Source organism: Drosophila santomea, chromosome 2L, assembly GCF_016746245.2.
Source record: "Drosophila santomea strain STO CAGO 1482 chromosome 2L, Prin_Dsan_1.1, whole genome shotgun sequence".
In the NCBI taxonomy this organism is placed as follows: Eukaryota; Metazoa; Arthropoda; class Insecta; order Diptera; family Drosophilidae; genus Drosophila; species Drosophila santomea.
This window is the reverse complement of record NC_053016.2, coordinates 17,717,356-17,733,499: the sequence shown is the minus strand read 5'-3', so window position 1 is coordinate 17,733,499 and position 16,144 is coordinate 17,717,356. Positions and strand designations below refer to the sequence as shown.

The following is a 16,144-nucleotide window of genomic DNA, read 5'->3' as shown; positions in this document are numbered from 1 at the left end:
TGGTAACAAGAGGAGGCTCATTAATTTAGTACCGCTGCCACAAATCACAGTGACGTCATGGCCAAAACACCCGTAGCCACAACTCAAAATAATGCACATACACACACATAGACTCCATTAAATCTGAATCCTAGGAGCTTTGACTGCGCCACAAGCACACTTAATTCATAAAAATCCAACAAAAAGCTTCGCAGCCCAAAAGCTCCATGGCGGCAGCAAGCCGACAGGTGTTGTTTAAGCCAAGTCAGACATTCAGTAGCCGACAGGACGCCCAACCAGCAGGTATGTTGTGCGCCACAAGGACCGTTTCCCCCACCCGTTCGCGTTCGGCGAAAGTGAAAGTGAAAAATGACACGTGTATTGGTATAACCAATCCATCCTGCTCACGGATGGGTGCAGGACCACCATGCATCTGCACTTTAAGTGCATTTGCGGGCGTGTCGCAGTCAACTCCGGAAAATCGGGGTCTTATTTTCAACCGCGAACCGCTTTCTCACACTTTAATGTGGGTCGAGCGTAGATGAAATTCCTGGTTGAGTTCAGGCTAAGGCGTGAAATAGGATATGCCATTAAAAGGTATTCCATTACCGGCACGGTGCGTTATTTAGAGCTAATTCGACTGGGATTTTATCCACTCCGTTTGAACCTTTTACTCTAGTAAGGCGTAAAATGGTGCTTTGATGAGTTGAATCGCTTTCCACTTAGTATAACCTTTATTGCTTTTTTACGCTTGCTTAAGCAGGTATAATTAATGTTAATTCATTTGTAAATTTGTAACTGTAAAAGAAGAACTTATCGCCAAACCTTTCAAGTGGGAAAATGCAATTAGAGACATATTTAGAAATGGTTATAGAAGTCACGTCGCTAGCACGAGCACTTTGGTAAATTAAGGAAGGAAAGACACATGGATCAATTCTAATTTCCCTAACGGGTGACCAAAGCACGCCCTTTTTGGGCTGAAACGCAATTAGTCAAGATTTGATAACAGACTAATTACTGTCCTCGGCTACAAAAAGGTCAAAAATGCTTGTCGACAAAACCGAGAACTGGGACGACAGAAACATTGAGAAGCCGCGTCCAGTGAAAGTGTGAGAAAGTAATTAAAAAATTCTAAAGGAGAATCAAAAAGGGACTCAGTCAAGTACACTCGCCCGAACCGCGGCAATCCCACATTCATGAAATTGCACACCCACGCCGGAAAATGTTTTTCCTGGCTTTTAGTGAACCTACAGCCTTTCACCCTCTAACTTATTAATGGAGTGCTAACAACTGTTGCCTATCGACCGTTTAAGAGATGTCTAAATCAAGCCACAGTCGGCCATGACTCTGGGCAATACCACAAAGTGTCACCCAAAGAAATAGGCAACGATATATGACAATCTAGCTCGATTCTACTTAGGGCCAGTAATACTATTGGCATTGCTATTTTAGTTGAGGGACGAACACTTTCCACTAAGTTGACGTAGTGCGCATAACATCACCCACATTAGAAGTTATTTAAAAGTTGTTTTAGACTGTAAATTCATTTGCCAGCAGCTTTTGCATAAATTGTTTTAATTACTTTTCCTAGGGGAAGCCATCACGAAACTGAATACAATTAACATCACTATTAAAAGGAAGTTAAAATTCACTTTGAGTTTTCGTGTTCTTCCAGGCAGGCTTAACTTTCATGTATTATAATTTCTTTTTTAACGTGTGAATATGAATCTCCTTTAATAAAGTTGGGAGAAATCCGTAGCTCTGAGTAAAACAACATTTTTATTTCGTTTAATATTTAAATATTCCAAAAATTGTTTTTGGTATAAATGAAAATATAAATTTTGCCTAATTTGGTTGATGCTGTATTTATAATATGCAACAATACCCAAATTTAATGTATGAACTGTTACCCACCGACATGTGCCTTTTCGAATTTATATATAAGACTTTCCTCGGGTAATAAAATGGAGCCACGAGAGCGAACCAAGTCGGAGAATACATAAATTAAGGCACAGCCGGTAATAACACTAAAAGTAAGCTGACAATTTTAATGAGCTGCCCGACGGGAACATTGCCGGGAAACGTTAATAGAACCGCTGATGCGACTCCTCGCTGGAAGACAGCGATTTATAGGCCGCGAGTTCCACTCGAGCTCATGAACACGGAAGTTTGCTCGTCCCGGAGGGCAGCAATCGATTCCCTTCCAGGCATAAGTTTAACTTAAGCGTGTACTTGCTTTTCGTTTTCACAGTTCACCGGCAGAAGGCGAGCGGCCATAGAAACGGTCTTTCCACTAGTAATGATCTACTAACGTGGCCACCATGAGCATTTTTCCGAGGTGGGCAGCCATGCTGCTGCTCCTGGGCCTGGCCCACCAGCTGGACCCCTCGCTCGCCGCGTCCACATCCCCGTTCGCATCTGGAAACGCCTGGCAGCGTGCCCTCTTCGGCCGGGACTCGCGCAACCTGATGCACCGCAGAGCCCCGTTTTCCGGCTCCGCGGATCTACGCCTCGACGACTACCTGGGCCTCTATGGCGCTGCCGAGCAGGAACAGCACCAGCCGCTGTCTCCATCGCAGCAGGTGAGTGCGGGAGTGTGGGTGGTGGCTGTGATTGCAAGTAGTTGCAGGGCGGAACTACAGAGTATATGACTACTAAAGAAGATTGACAGGCAAAGCACGAAAAATTTTAAAAGGAACATTGAAAATGTTTAGCTAAATTCAATTGAAAGATCCATTTCAGCAAAGATGGTGCTTCAAATATTTTTTTGGAATTTATTAAGATTTCTTGGTGGTAATAGGGTGTATATTAAGCTCCTTAAAAGTCACTGCGAATAATTCTTTGTCGCATTTTAACAGTATAGTGTTTAAGCCTTAGTTTTATTCCCAGGAACTTCACGTATTAATTTCGTACAGGGACTGCTCACAACAAACACAAACAAAAATGCTACAGTCGAGTTCCTCGACTATCAGATACCCCTTTCTCAGGTAGTGGATATGCGAACGAGATATGTCATCATTTTCTGAAATATTGGTAGAAATTGGGGGAAAAAATAATAAAAAAAAGAAAACAATTAAAAATTTGGACATGTTAGTTTTGTTGGAGTGGGCGTGGCCAAAGGGAGGTACAAGATATATAACAAAATATAAATAATTTAAAATCATTTTTTTATAGTGGTGGCGTGGGAGTGGGCGTTTAAAAAAGTTTTTAGAAAATCGATAGAAATTTACAAGCCAAATACAAAACAAGAGAGGACGCTATAGTCTAGTTCCCCGCCGATCTGATACCCATTACTCAGCTAGTAGAAGGGCGAAGTAGAAATTTCCACACTGACAGTTTTTGGCGGTTTGTGGGCGTTAGAATGGGCGTTTCAAAAGATTTTTGGCAAATCGAGAAGCAATTTACAAGGCTAACAAAAATGTTGAAAAATATCAGAACTGTTTTGGGCAGTTTGTGAGCGTTCGAGTGGGCGTGGCAACATTTGTAAAAAAAACTTGCGCTCCGTATGTTTCTTTGGAAGCTGCAAGCTTAGTCTCATCATTCTAGCTTATATACTTCCTGAGATCGAGGCGCTCATACGGACTGGCGGACAGACGGACGGACATGGCCAGTTGGAATCGGCTATTGATCCTGATCAAGAATATATATACACTATATGGTCGGAAACACTTCCTTCTGTCTATTATATACATATTAAACTAGTATACCCTTTTACTCTTGTACTTTCTTGTACGAATTCCAAAACTATCTTTTAAGCAAACAAAATATTCATGCTTTATAAGCATTTATAAGCATTTTATTCATGCAAATAAAATGCTGTCTTGTAAAAGTGTTACGGATATTTGCGTATACAATATCTACCAAAAAAAGATTCCTGCCTAATACAGCTAAGCGCCAAACTCAATAAAAATGGCACCACTCGAACTTAGTTTAAAACGTGAACGTTGTTTTGGAATGCCACAAATACCCGAAAGCGTCTGGCGCAGTGTTTTGCAGCAATTTGAAATTGGAACCTTGTTGCTTGTATGGTTTTATTGGCCCCCTGACACACTGGTTTCAATCACCGGAAATTTCCGAGTTCACGTTGAAACTCAAATTAATTACCACGCCACGAGTGGCAGCGCTATTGATAAACAACTGCAGCACCGCAGTAAGGGGAAATATAGCGCATACGCACCGTACGCCCAACAAAAGCCGCACTAATTGCCACCGCATTCGACCTTCTCCATAGATGCGCCCACAGACCGAAGTTTACGGAATTGTAGAGCCGCTGATTGAGGACACGCCCTGCGCCGACCGCCCCTGCCTCCTCAACGACGATTGCTGTCCTTCCGGAGTATGCGTCAGCACATACGGTGGTAAGTTGGTCCAACTGCACTTGGTCCTCCGTGATCCAACCCACGCATTTACACGTTACTAGGTTAATACTGTACCGAGGAAATTAAAAGAATATTTAATTTACGCGAGCTAAACATTGATAACATTGTTATCGTTCATTTCGACTTGGCTCTACAGGGAAGGCTTCCTTCTACCTGTGGCACTCTTTTCATAGATGGATTTATTTTAACAACTAATGCTATTCCACCATATATAACAACAATTTTACTCAACAATTACCCCAATTCTGACATATTTTAAAGCAAATTAAATCGAAATTCTTTGTCTTGACCGCAATCTTTTTGCAGAAGGCAAATGCGTATATGTGTTTGGCCGTCAGCGGGATCTGTGCCAGGGACATGCGGACTGTCCGCAGGGCAGCTCCTGCATGCTGGTCCCCCAGGAGGGAGTGTGGCGGTGTGAGCCGAGTGTGGAGTCCGGAGGGTCCTCATCGCTGCTGGAGGGCATATTCGGACCGAAGGAGAGGCAACCGCTGGGCAGCGAGTGCAGCAGCAGCAGCGACTGCCAGGTGATCAAGTAAGTTCGAATAGCGCTGGTTATCCAACTTAGGTCTAAGTGTTCCACTTTCCAGCGGAATGTGCTGTCAGCAGCAGCGTTTGCACCACCGGGCAGCCATCAAGCTGAGCTGTGGCTACTTTCGCGATGCCTTTGACTGTGTGGATATGGTCGGAGCAGAGGTAAGATGATTGTGCATTTAAAATATACATTGTTATATTATATTCTTACGAGTATGCAGCATCGCCGGAACTGAAGATCACAGTTCTCAGGTAGCAAAGCTCAGGAAACCCAAAAGAAGAAGTCTAACAGAAAATGAATCGGATAACTGATTGAGTAAGAACTACTTCAATATTCAAGCATATCGAAATGTTAAACGAATACATATCAAGGTCAAATGGCTATAGCCTAATTTGTATTTCTATAATCTGCATATAAATATTTGCTATTACTCCAACGATCTTAGACATCTAGATGTGTTTTTAGTAGACTCCAAAAATACTGACTGAGGCATTCAATGTTAATAGCAGAAAGAAGAGTATTCCAATGCAGTTACACCATACTAAAGCAACAATTAAATCGTTTCAAGTCTAAATGTAAATCAAATACAATAAAAGCATTACCAAATATCAGCACATTCAGTTAAATTTTTTTGGTAAAAATACATTCGTATTTAAATGATGAAGATAATGGTAAGTAAGCGAATTTATTCTTGGGCCAATTATATTTTAGACTCTTAAATATAATATATTAGTTTGAGTTGTAACAAGTTATGCAACAAAGTTTTCATAAAACAAAAACACGACTATGTGCACTTACACAACTAGTGACGAGCGCACCCTAAATAAATACTGGTGATGTCAAATTGTGTCGAAAGCACCAAGTCCGATAACCCAAAACATACCTAAATATAAAATAAATTGTATATGCTTGCCAAAACCAACTTAATAAACTATTAATTGGAAATACGACAGAAAACAGTGAACAAAAACAACAGGAAATTCGTTTACAAATATTTTCGGTTGTTTTTATTTTTGTAATTTTATTTAAAGTGCCAGTAAAAACGCAGCTTAAAGCTAAAAGTTAGACTCTGTTTACACATTCAACGCTTTTGTTTTTAACATTACACCCAAGTAAATCATTCCTCCTTTCTTTCTCTAACTCTCTGACATTCTATATATCTCTCATGATCCAATCCATTTACGATTAATACACATTACAAATGCTTTCGCCCCTAACTTTATGGCTGAGACACTTTTCGCTTACTTGAGCCTAACATAAATCGCACAAAGTGCATCGTTAAATTAAATCGTTCTTGAATTTTTGAATATTTCGAACCAAAAGTATGTTTGGCCAGCAAAATAGGATTTATTTTTAAAATTAATTTTTATATGTTTTTGCGCATGTTCAAGTCTCTTGTTGATTTTATGTTCTTCGGTTTAAATTGAATCCTTAAACTCACTTTTTTTTAAAGTTGTTTTTGGTTTGGATCAGGGACTAAGGTTGTGGGGTTTAGGAAGTGCCCCCTTTGGAGGGTGTATTGGGAGTTAGTCTTAAGAACAACTTTCGGCTTAAACTTAGCTTGGAACAGCCAAACAAATATCAAGTCCGATCTTTTTTGAAACATGTCTCGTTTTTTGTTTGACTTGCGTGTACAGAATGCACATAATATGTACAGATTTTACACTTACAGGAATAGTTTCAAAACCTAAGTATACGTACGCGAATATAGCTATAAATTTAGTTTAGATTTTCCAAAGAAATCGATTGTGTTCGTACAGGATGTGATTAACTTCAGAAAGCTTAAATTAAAATAGGAAAGCAAATTTCGCAGACCGAAAAAATAACAATATAAAGGTACTATTAAATTATAACCCTAATTACAATCTTGCTCGTACAAACTCTTACTCTTAGCTTAAATGTTAATTAATGTTTACTTTAATCTCTCAGCTGGCGTGTATTGATGGGCAAAGGAAACATGGTTGAAACTACTATTGCATTCTGGTAATGGACTGTGTTTATATTTATACATTAGTAATGGACTCGTTTAGCTTTATGGCATTTGATGTGAGATTTAATTGATTTATGATATTAAACATATTGTATTACCCGGAACTAAATTAGTGGGTTAGGTTTGACCACGAAACATTTAGTTCCATACAATTTATAATAGAAGAGAATATAGTATACCATACAAATTTATAGTTTTGTTTACTTATTTATGGCTACAATAAAATAGGAAGAGCAAGCTTTGGTTTTAAAACAACAAGAAACAGGGGTTATTAAGGGATAGGTTGATAGGCAACATGAACGTATATGAAATAACAAAAATAATAAGAATGCGTGAAGATGCAACCAATTTTTGTTATTTGCCAGGGTCGAGAGTTTTGGTGTAGACCTTTTAAAATAATTTAAACATAAGATTACAAAGAGAAGCGCCTTCAGCAATATGGAAACATACTTATGGGAGAAGTGTAGTGCTTATTAAGTTTTAGAGGCACAGCAGCAGCAAAAGCGATGTGGGCATGGCAAGCTGTTTGTGAGCAGACGGCGCGCACAAATCGTTTGATTCTTTTCATTTTATTTTTACGTTACGATTTCCTGAGTTTATCGACTTTATCTGTTGGTTAGTGTCTAAAAGAGTTATCTTCCTTGCTGATGATCTGATGTGGCTGGTTTTGTATATTTTCTTGCAGGCAAAAAATTGTCTGCGGTTTAAATCTGTTTTCTCACTGCTTTCCACTGCTGCTCAGTCTTGACATAGTCTTACTGTTTTGTTTTCGTTATGTATTTATCGTTTTGTTTGCTGGCATATCTTGCTTGCAAACAGGATTTATAAAAAATATATATTGTATATAATGTGTTATTTGGTTGGTTATAACTAGGCCCTAATTGGTAGATCTAATGGCAGTGCGGCAGTTTTTTTGGCGCGCCGCCTTGATCACTCTGCCCGGAAATAAGCAAATCTCGGCGAAAATTTCAACGAAGGTTATGTACAATAGTTGAGGATGGTGTAACACAAAACTTAAACGAGCTCGTTCTGAACGGAAACAAAGCAAAGAATTGGAAACTTTAAGGATGAGTTAGCACATAATATTTACAACTTTTTTGTGTTTAATTTCTTAACGGGTTTCTGGAACTGCTTCGTAAGCGCTGCCAGGACATTTAAGGTAACGCGGGGCCAGGTTACAGGTTACTACTACTTGTCTGCCCCCGATCCCACGGGGCGCGACACGAGGACTACTCGTAAAACTGAAGCCACAATCAGTTTTTGACCTTGTCCTCCACACTGATGCTAGCAAGTGTCTTTTTGATGCGAAGCGCTGTTAATCGGGCCACAGGATTTGGATACCAGCACTCCTTCATCACCTTGGCCATATTGTGAAGCACATCGGAAGCATGCCAGCGGTTTGGAATGTTTGGCCGGCATTTCTCAATGCAAACCACCTTTAGAGAAATTATGAAATTATGTTAGTTATTACCAGTCCACATACGTTGTGCCCACGAAAGACTCACTTTCTTCATCTCTTCAATGCTAGGGTCTGGCTGAACAACGTCGTAATACGGTAATTGATACTCATCGTATATCATTCCCATGTTGCAGCGACGTGCAATCTCCCAGAGGATCAGTCCAAAAGCGTACACATCCGCCCTCTTGTACGAGTCAAAGTGCTGATCATTCATACTCTCGTCCAGGACCTCGGGCGCCATATAGCGCTTAGTACCGACGCGATGAGTGGAAGGTATGTCCACAGAGTCATTTTTCTCCACATGGCGCACGGCCAGACCCAAATCCCCAATAGCACAACTAAGATTTGATTTAACCAGTATGTTTTTCGATTTGAGATCACGATGGGCGATGGCGGGCTTGCCGCGAGTGCCCACAATGTCCATATGGAGATGCGCCAGACCAGTGGCAATACTCAGCGACATGTTCAGCATGGTATTGGTGTCCACCGGGTGCGTGGTTAAGTAGTCGAAAAGCGATCCGTTCTCATGGTAGTCGGTTACCAGCCAAAGTTGTGTCCAAGTTCCGTTGTCTGAAAGGAGCATGTTTAGAAAGGTTTTCAATTGGAAAAAAGGCCTAAAATCTCACCCTTGTTGTCTGCAGCTATAAATCCCAAAATATTTTCGTGCCGGAGCATTACCGTCTGATAGATTTCCGCCTCACGAAACCAGGAGCACTCTTCGCGACTGGAAAAGATCTTGACCGCCACGTTTTCGCCTCGCCAGCGTCCACGCCAGACCTCGCCGAAACGTCCCTTTCCGATAACATGGCACAACTGCACCTGCCGGGCAATCGAGCGCTGCACTAGCAGAGGAAGACCAGCTGAAAGAGAAGTACAAATTAGGCCAAGATGCAGAAGGGAACTCGCCCCCCATGGAACTCACCCGAACCCGAACCAGAGGTGGTCATCTCAATGATGTCCTGTATGGTTGTATTACCATTCAATATTGGATCGTACACCGAATCCTCCTTGGCAAACGGCCTTCCGCTGGCCAATCGCTTGCGACGCTGGCAATAATACCACGTACTAGTGCCCGTGAAGCAAATGAAGAGGGTGGCCCCGAGGATGATAGCCACAAACTCCCAGCTGGTTAGTCTATGTGGCACATAATCTGGACAAAACCCACAAAGGCATTAATTATTAAGGATAGCCGCATTACGCTCCATGTAAATGTGATCGAATTAATGGAAAATAAATTCAAATAAAATGCAGTGTTAGTCAATCAATCGAGAGTGACATGCAGGAGGCCGTTAACAAAAAGATGTGCGTGATAACATTAAGAAATAGGGTGCAAGACGAGTTAAAACAAATTCCAGCCCAAAAGCTAATTCCAAACAGGATAAGCGGTTAATAATACTTAAGTGTAATAAATTATTTACAAAAACATCACTAACCTGCGTGTGCATATTTCGAGTTATTTACAAACCCTCGCATTCAATTCAGCTTACAAACTACTTAATAAATACAATAACGTATTAAACAAAAAACTAACTTTGCGGCTGCTCACAAAAATGGAAGCAAACCAAATCCAAGCCCGAGTCCCAAACGAAATGTTCCGCAGACTAATCCATACACACATACCAACCTCCCACTGAACAAACACAAAAGTGCAATGGAAATGGGCGAACAACTGCGAAAAACTATATGATTAAATGAACCTCTTAGACGACTGAATTACCCTATCTGAAGTTAGTTCAGCACATATAAAAAATAACCTTAGTCAGCATGATTTCACCAGGTGTTCTTACATTTACTATCAATTCCATTTGGTTTTATAGACTATAATGTTGAATTTAAAGCTCAGAATCAAAGTTCAAGAATGTACGGCTTCATAAAAAACCTTGTTAAAGTCTATAGTTTCATTTTTAAACACTAGATAGACTAATGGAACTTTTGCTAGGGTAAAAAGTATGAAGAGCCGTAGACTGCGGCCATTAATGAATGAAATGAAAAAACCTTAACTGCGACTTGCAGTTGCAACTGCAGCTCTGAAAGCGGCATTGCACATGAATGAAACGGAGCAGACACACAGATACACACACTAACACCGGCACAGACACTTGGGGGTGGGAAGAGGAAGAAGTGGACTAATGGAGGAGGTGAGCAAGGCCGTCGTCTGCAAGGGCTTCTTGAAACTCCTCCCCCTTCTCCACATGCTCTGCTCCTGCTCCTCTTTATCCTGGTGGGCGGTTGTGCGGTTGGCGCTGTCGCTTCGGACGGCCCTTGAGACGGCCTTGTTGTTGCTTGTAAATGCCTTCCTTACTGCCTCCTGTTCCAAATGCGTTTTAACAAGTCAATACGATAAAGACGCAAAGGTCAGATCAGCAGACAAAACCCACAGAACTGTGCGGCACAAACTCAGTTGACAGGTGAAAGGTGGCGGCCAATACAAAGGGTATGGGTTGAGGGGGGTCAAGCGGTGGGCCAGCAGACAAGACAACAATGTGGCCGGTGCGTATGATTCACAAGAAATGTGGCAAAGGAAGTCAATGTGTAAACAAGGACGACAAACCACAAACAACGAAACTAAACTAGAAATAAAACCCTGTTCCCAATTGGATTGTTACTTCGACTCCCATTTAAGACCACCTTTCGGTCTTTCAAAAGTCGCCTTGTTTGTTTTATCAGAGTAAAATTTGATTTTCAAGATTTTTGTAGTAGTTTATTGTTTTATTTTGTATTACTTCTTTTTTATTAGTTTAAACGTATTTTAAAAGCACATATTGCTTTCTGCGAGTTATATGCTTCTCGAAAAGCCCTCAAATAAAAATTACGAAACTAAAAAATCATTATGGCATAAAATGAAACAGGCTTCATAATACCTACTCTCCCCTCAAAGATACAAGGACGTACAAGGACGAAGACGGGGTGGGATGGGGTCGTTCGCTGGAGGCGTGAGGTACGAGGTGTGTGTTAGCCAGGTATGCTTATGCGTGTATGTGTTTCTTGTGTGAATTCAATGTGTTACAAATTTGAGTATACCAAAAAACTACGCAAATGAGGTGGTGCTATGGCATGGGCGTGGCTGCTTCGATGGCTGGTGGTGGTTGAATTGTTGGGCGGTGTTAGCGGTGCATTGCTGTTCTCACCTGGTAGGACACCACTGTAATTCTCACGCGTATTGCAAAAATCTTCGGCGCAGCACTGAGAAGAGCCTGCTTCCGAATTTAACTTGCACGAGGTAGGATCTTCAGGTGGCAACTGGTCTGTTATGCATCTACATACATAATATTTAGTTGGTTTTTGTTTTATCTACTAGGTTGCTTTAGCTTTTTAGTACTACATCTAAATTAGGTAGAAGATTAGCACTTGTTGTTCTGGTTGTTCTTGTTGTAGTTGTTGCAGTGTGCACTAGCGAAGCAGCTTTGGTTACCACTTACGAGCTAAAATTTAGCAGCAGCCCTTACTTATTTATTTTTGGTGGTAGCTCAGCCAGGAAAGGGTTGGGGTGGGGTTTTCAGCTGCAGCAGGTGGATACAATTGTGTTTTGTGTGCAAAGGCAGTAAGCGGAGTCGGTCACGGTCGTCAATATACCGGGGAACTACGGAGGGGAGCCACTGCCAGATGTGGGAGAGTTCGGGTTTACTCGTATACCAACTTATCAGCACAGTTCCGTATTTTATTTTCCCACAATTTTGGTTATTGTTAGCTTTGCAGTAGAAAATCAAGGTGAATATCGGAACCAAACCATGTATTACTAAACAATATACCAAGGAAAACAGCATATCTTATTATTGAGGCTCGGGAGACAGTTCAGGAGACACCTTCAAAAATTGGAATATTAAAAACTATAAGTCCATGGAAAACCACACATATCCCGCGAAGACGAATCGCGAGCGAAAAGGGAATGGGAGTACTCTCAGGACGAATCGAATTAGCCCCTTGAGTGGAAGCTCTGATCTCTACAAACTACAAAGATATTTTTGCATGCATAAAGATACGTGTAATTTACTAGGATAAGGTGTAGGCTGGATTCCGTATAAAATTTATGGTGTGTGTTTGTGCCACAGGGAAAAGCTGGGAGAGTAGAAAATAGTGTAAGATAAAGAAAAATAGATGTGGGAGTCCGAGAAGCAAAAAAGTGCAAAGAGGTCAAAGTAAATAATAAGCTAAAGGGAGAACTGGGTTGGTGTGCACACCTGAAGGAAAAAAGACTGAACTAAACCAAAAATTATTATTACACATTATTGAATTGTTATAATTAATCTATTAATCATATTGATGCAGTGCTAATTAGGCGCAGTGAATTAGAAAAGGAGTGCAAACTAAAGATAGAAATTGTTTTGTTGTTGGTTGTGTGTGTGTTGTTACTTGAATGCGGCTGTACCTGTTTCAAATATCCTCTTCATAATCTCATTCTTATTGCAGAAATCACTCTTACAGCAATCAATCCTATACGTATCGAACCTTTCGATACTGGTGAGGCATTCGAAGGGCTTACTCCGCTGCATATTGTACTTGACAACCATGCAACTGGGTCACCGTACAGCACAGTGTACAAATATGTGAACGAGCGGGGGTTATTCAACATGTTCGATATATTCAAGTGGAGCCGAAGGGAGGGAAGGAAATATCGGGAGATAGAAGAAAAATAACAATTAAACAAATTAGTATTGCTTGGCTTGGTTGATGGTTGCTGCTGCTGCTTCTGCTTCAGCTTCAGCTGTAGTTGTTGCTGCCTTCGGCGTGTTGCTAATTGAAGTTGCAGTCTGGTTAGTAGCAAGAAGAGTATTATAATTATATTGATTACAATGTGTATAACGCCGCTCTGGTTTTCAGCAGGTCATCATTAGTAGTGCTCTGCATTTCGGGTTATGATCATTTCAAAACTTTAACTCAACGAGCATAAAAGGGGAAAACAGTCCAAAGAACGATCAAAACTGGACAACTTGTTGTCGAACGGCGTGCGAGTGAACAGAAAAATTGTAGCAGTCAGAGAGGAGGGGTTTGAGAGCGAAACACGTGCATAAGCGCACGCACCTTCGACGGAGGTCTGCCGACCTTCCACACGATAAGTTGGCTGGTCCTTCGTCTTGGGCCACAGAAAACGGTTGCAAAAGTCGCGGTCCTTGCAGCAGGCGTGGGCGCCACTCCTACCCACTGGGCGGGTGGTGGGTCCGCCGTGCAGTCCGTCGTTGCACCAGATGGAGCGACCCGGTGGAAAAATTTGGGAGTTCTGCAGACATCTGCATTGCAGATCGATTGCGTCAGAATATTCACTCTGGCTGCTCTGAGAGGCAAGTGCTAACCTAATCAAAGGCCTGCTCCTCAGGCTCTCGGAACTCACCTGTAGCTGAAGGTGATGGTGCCATCGGCGCTCTTCTCTACAGACGTAAAACAAAAGCCGTCCGTCTCGCATATGTTGTTAGATTCCTTGCAGGTGTCACAGTGGCATTTTATCTTGTCTGCAGAACAAAAAGGTAAAATTAATATTTAGATAATTTTGCATAATACCAAAATTTGGTATTATCAGAATTTTTCAGATTTGAATCCATAAATTCCGATCCTAACCTACTAATCAACCCTACTAAGAAACAAAAAATTATTTTCGGTTAGCGTTATATCTTTATTATTTGAACGTGATCAGAACCAATTACGTCTAAAGAATTTAATGAATATTATTCATTTGTGGAAAGTTCATTGGAAAAGTTAGTTTTTAAACTAAATGGGTTCCATTTGTGCCATTTCTGTAAACCTCCGCCTTAAGAAAATGCCCTGACTCTGATTGAAGCAAATCTATCAATTAGGCGCCAGCAAAAATTAACTAATTAGAGAAATAAGAAACCCATAAATCAACCACTTGCTGATTGGCATCTCCTGACCACAAATTGGGATTTGCCATAACCATGCCCCCGGGGCACCTGGCCGGGCACACGCTCGCCCAGACAGTCACATAGACATCCACATCCACTTCTACCGCCACCGACACCGCCGAGAGCGTGATGAAACAAAAACAAAACCATTTTGCATTAACAAAGCAGACGCGGAGAAGACAAGTGCAAAGTGGAGGGCCAGACAATGCGACCAGTTTTCCCTTCCCCCTACTGCGAGAAGCCAGTGCTTAGGCCTGCTTTTTTTGCACCGACTGCAGTTGCAAGTGCGCGAGTGCAGCAAGCAAATGCATCCAGACGTGGGGGTGTCTGCTACCAGGCAGCGTTGGAGTGGGCCATGAGAGCTGTCTGGCTCAGCTCATTGACACCGGGGCTAGGTGACGTCACTATATGGAAACGCAATCGGAGGCTCAGGCGGAGACGAAGACGGCCTTTTAGAAGCGTTCAGAGTCTTTATAGTGTTACAGTCACGCGATATACACACGAAGAAATGATCCCTCTGACATCGAAAATATCGTCGACTGAATACCATTTGCAAGGAATTCTGAATTTGTTTCTTTAAATATTTAAATTAATAAACAAAAATGAAAGAGACTAATGTCTTATAGATTTGACCTAAGTCAAGGGAAATGAAACACCCATTACTCTGTTTACTCCTTTTCGGCAAAAACCGAAGTCAAGTAATTTGAAAGTAAACACCGGAACAGGACTGTAAATCAATCACTTTTTTGTTGTTCAGATAATTCGGGGTGCATTGGGCCCAGTGTGCTCTCCTTTCGTTAGGCATTCGGAACTTACTTTCTGGCTTTTTCGCGCTGGGCTGAGCAATGTAGATGGGCAGCTGGGGAGTAACTTCAGGGGCCACTGCTCCGGATGCGTCGCCGTCTTGCGGGAGCAGCATGGACACGGCGCTACCGTTGTTGTCGAGGCTCCCGTTATCAGCGGCCAGCGACGACGATGGCGATTGATAAGCCTGTCCAGCGGTTCCAGTTGGAGCTCTCAGCGCTGGCGCTTTGGTTATCGTAGGCCATTTGCCATGATGGGATGCAGGCGCAGGATCAGATCTGGAGCCATTTAGGCTGGTGTCCATTACGAATTCAATGGGGGAGGCTGCACCGGGGGAGATTTTAGGTTAGTTTCACACCTGGTCCAGATTAATGGAATGGAACCGCTGGGGGGAACTCACCGCAAACGGAGGCGCCGAGCAAAGTGCCCAGGAAGATTAGCCAGGGCGCAGATAACATGTTGGCTATTCGCACTGATGATAGTGTGTGCGACACGATCTATTGTTATTGTTTGTGCTGCCCGACAGCTTTTCTTTTGTTTTCCACGATCGCACGCACGCACACGCGCGTCGCAAGTTCAAAGTCTGTGGCCTGCAAATGAGGTTATTGTTTCGCGAAAGGACGAGGCGGCAAAGGACACCTCAGACAGCCACTAATTGGCCCCGAACTGCGCACTTATCGCGTAGGTAAGGCGCCCGCGAAGGCTCACATTTGGCGGCGGCATGGCCGGGAATATAGACTGCCAATTCCCACGATTAGCGAATCCCGATGGTGGTCCGCACTGCGAAACTCGAACTCCACACTCCACCCAAGTTGGTTGGAAAAACTGCTCTGCTCTGCTTTACATTTCATGGACGATGGCGACTTTTCAGGCGTATTTTCATCACGTGATTGTGGCAGTAGCGCGGAGGAATTGGCACTATTTCATATTCCGCGGGGCAGCCAGCACATTCGGGTGTCTGGCGCAACCGTTTGTTTGTATTAATTGCTGCTATTTTTTGTTAAATGTACAATTTTGTATAGCGAAAAACCGCGCTGGTGTGTGTAGATTTGCAAACAGTGTGACCGCACCTGCAGCAGTGTGCCCAAGCTGGACTACCCACAAAAAAACCACCCGTTAGAGAACTAAGTAAAAATAACCAATCGG

At 42.2% G+C, this 16,144-nt stretch overlaps 2 protein-coding genes across 5 annotated transcripts; one reads left to right on the top strand and one right to left on the bottom strand.

Moving 5' to 3' along the window:
* Positions 1-260: 260 nt before the first annotated feature.
* LOC120451052 lies at positions 261-5,507 on the top strand. Its single transcript, XM_039634410.1, has 6 exons — positions 261-282; positions 2,231-2,561; positions 4,211-4,337; positions 4,665-4,893; positions 4,949-5,054; positions 5,114-5,507. The coding sequence occupies exons 2-6, from the start codon at positions 2,301-2,303 to the stop codon at positions 5,126-5,128; spliced, it is 738 nt and encodes a 245-aa protein (XP_039490344.1). The 5' UTR covers positions 261-282; positions 2,231-2,300; the 3' UTR covers positions 5,129-5,507.
* Positions 5,508-5,873: 366 nt separating this feature from the next.
* Positions 5,874-16,058, bottom strand: LOC120458941 (TGF-beta receptor type-1). Of its 4 annotated transcripts, none has more exons than XM_039646800.1 (8): positions 15,399-16,058; positions 15,011-15,322; positions 13,669-13,786; positions 13,362-13,567; positions 9,265-9,492; positions 8,969-9,202; positions 8,389-8,912; positions 5,874-8,319 (listed from the first exon to the last, which is right to left on the bottom strand). In XM_039646800.1, exons 1-8 carry the CDS (start codon positions 15,454-15,456, stop codon positions 8,137-8,139), a joined length of 1,863 nt encoding a protein of 620 aa, XP_039502734.1. In that variant the 5' UTR covers positions 15,457-16,058; the 3' UTR covers positions 5,874-8,136. The 4 variants fall into 4 exon arrangements, with proteins under 4 accessions (XP_039502734.1, XP_039502752.1, XP_039502743.1 ...); XM_039646818.1 differs by lacking the exon at positions 13,362-13,567 and adding an exon at positions 11,471-11,598 and having other exon boundaries at positions 15,399-16,057; XM_039646809.1 differs by lacking the exon at positions 13,362-13,567 and adding an exon at positions 12,709-12,854 and having other exon boundaries at positions 15,399-16,056.
* Positions 16,059-16,144: the final 86 nt, after the last annotated feature.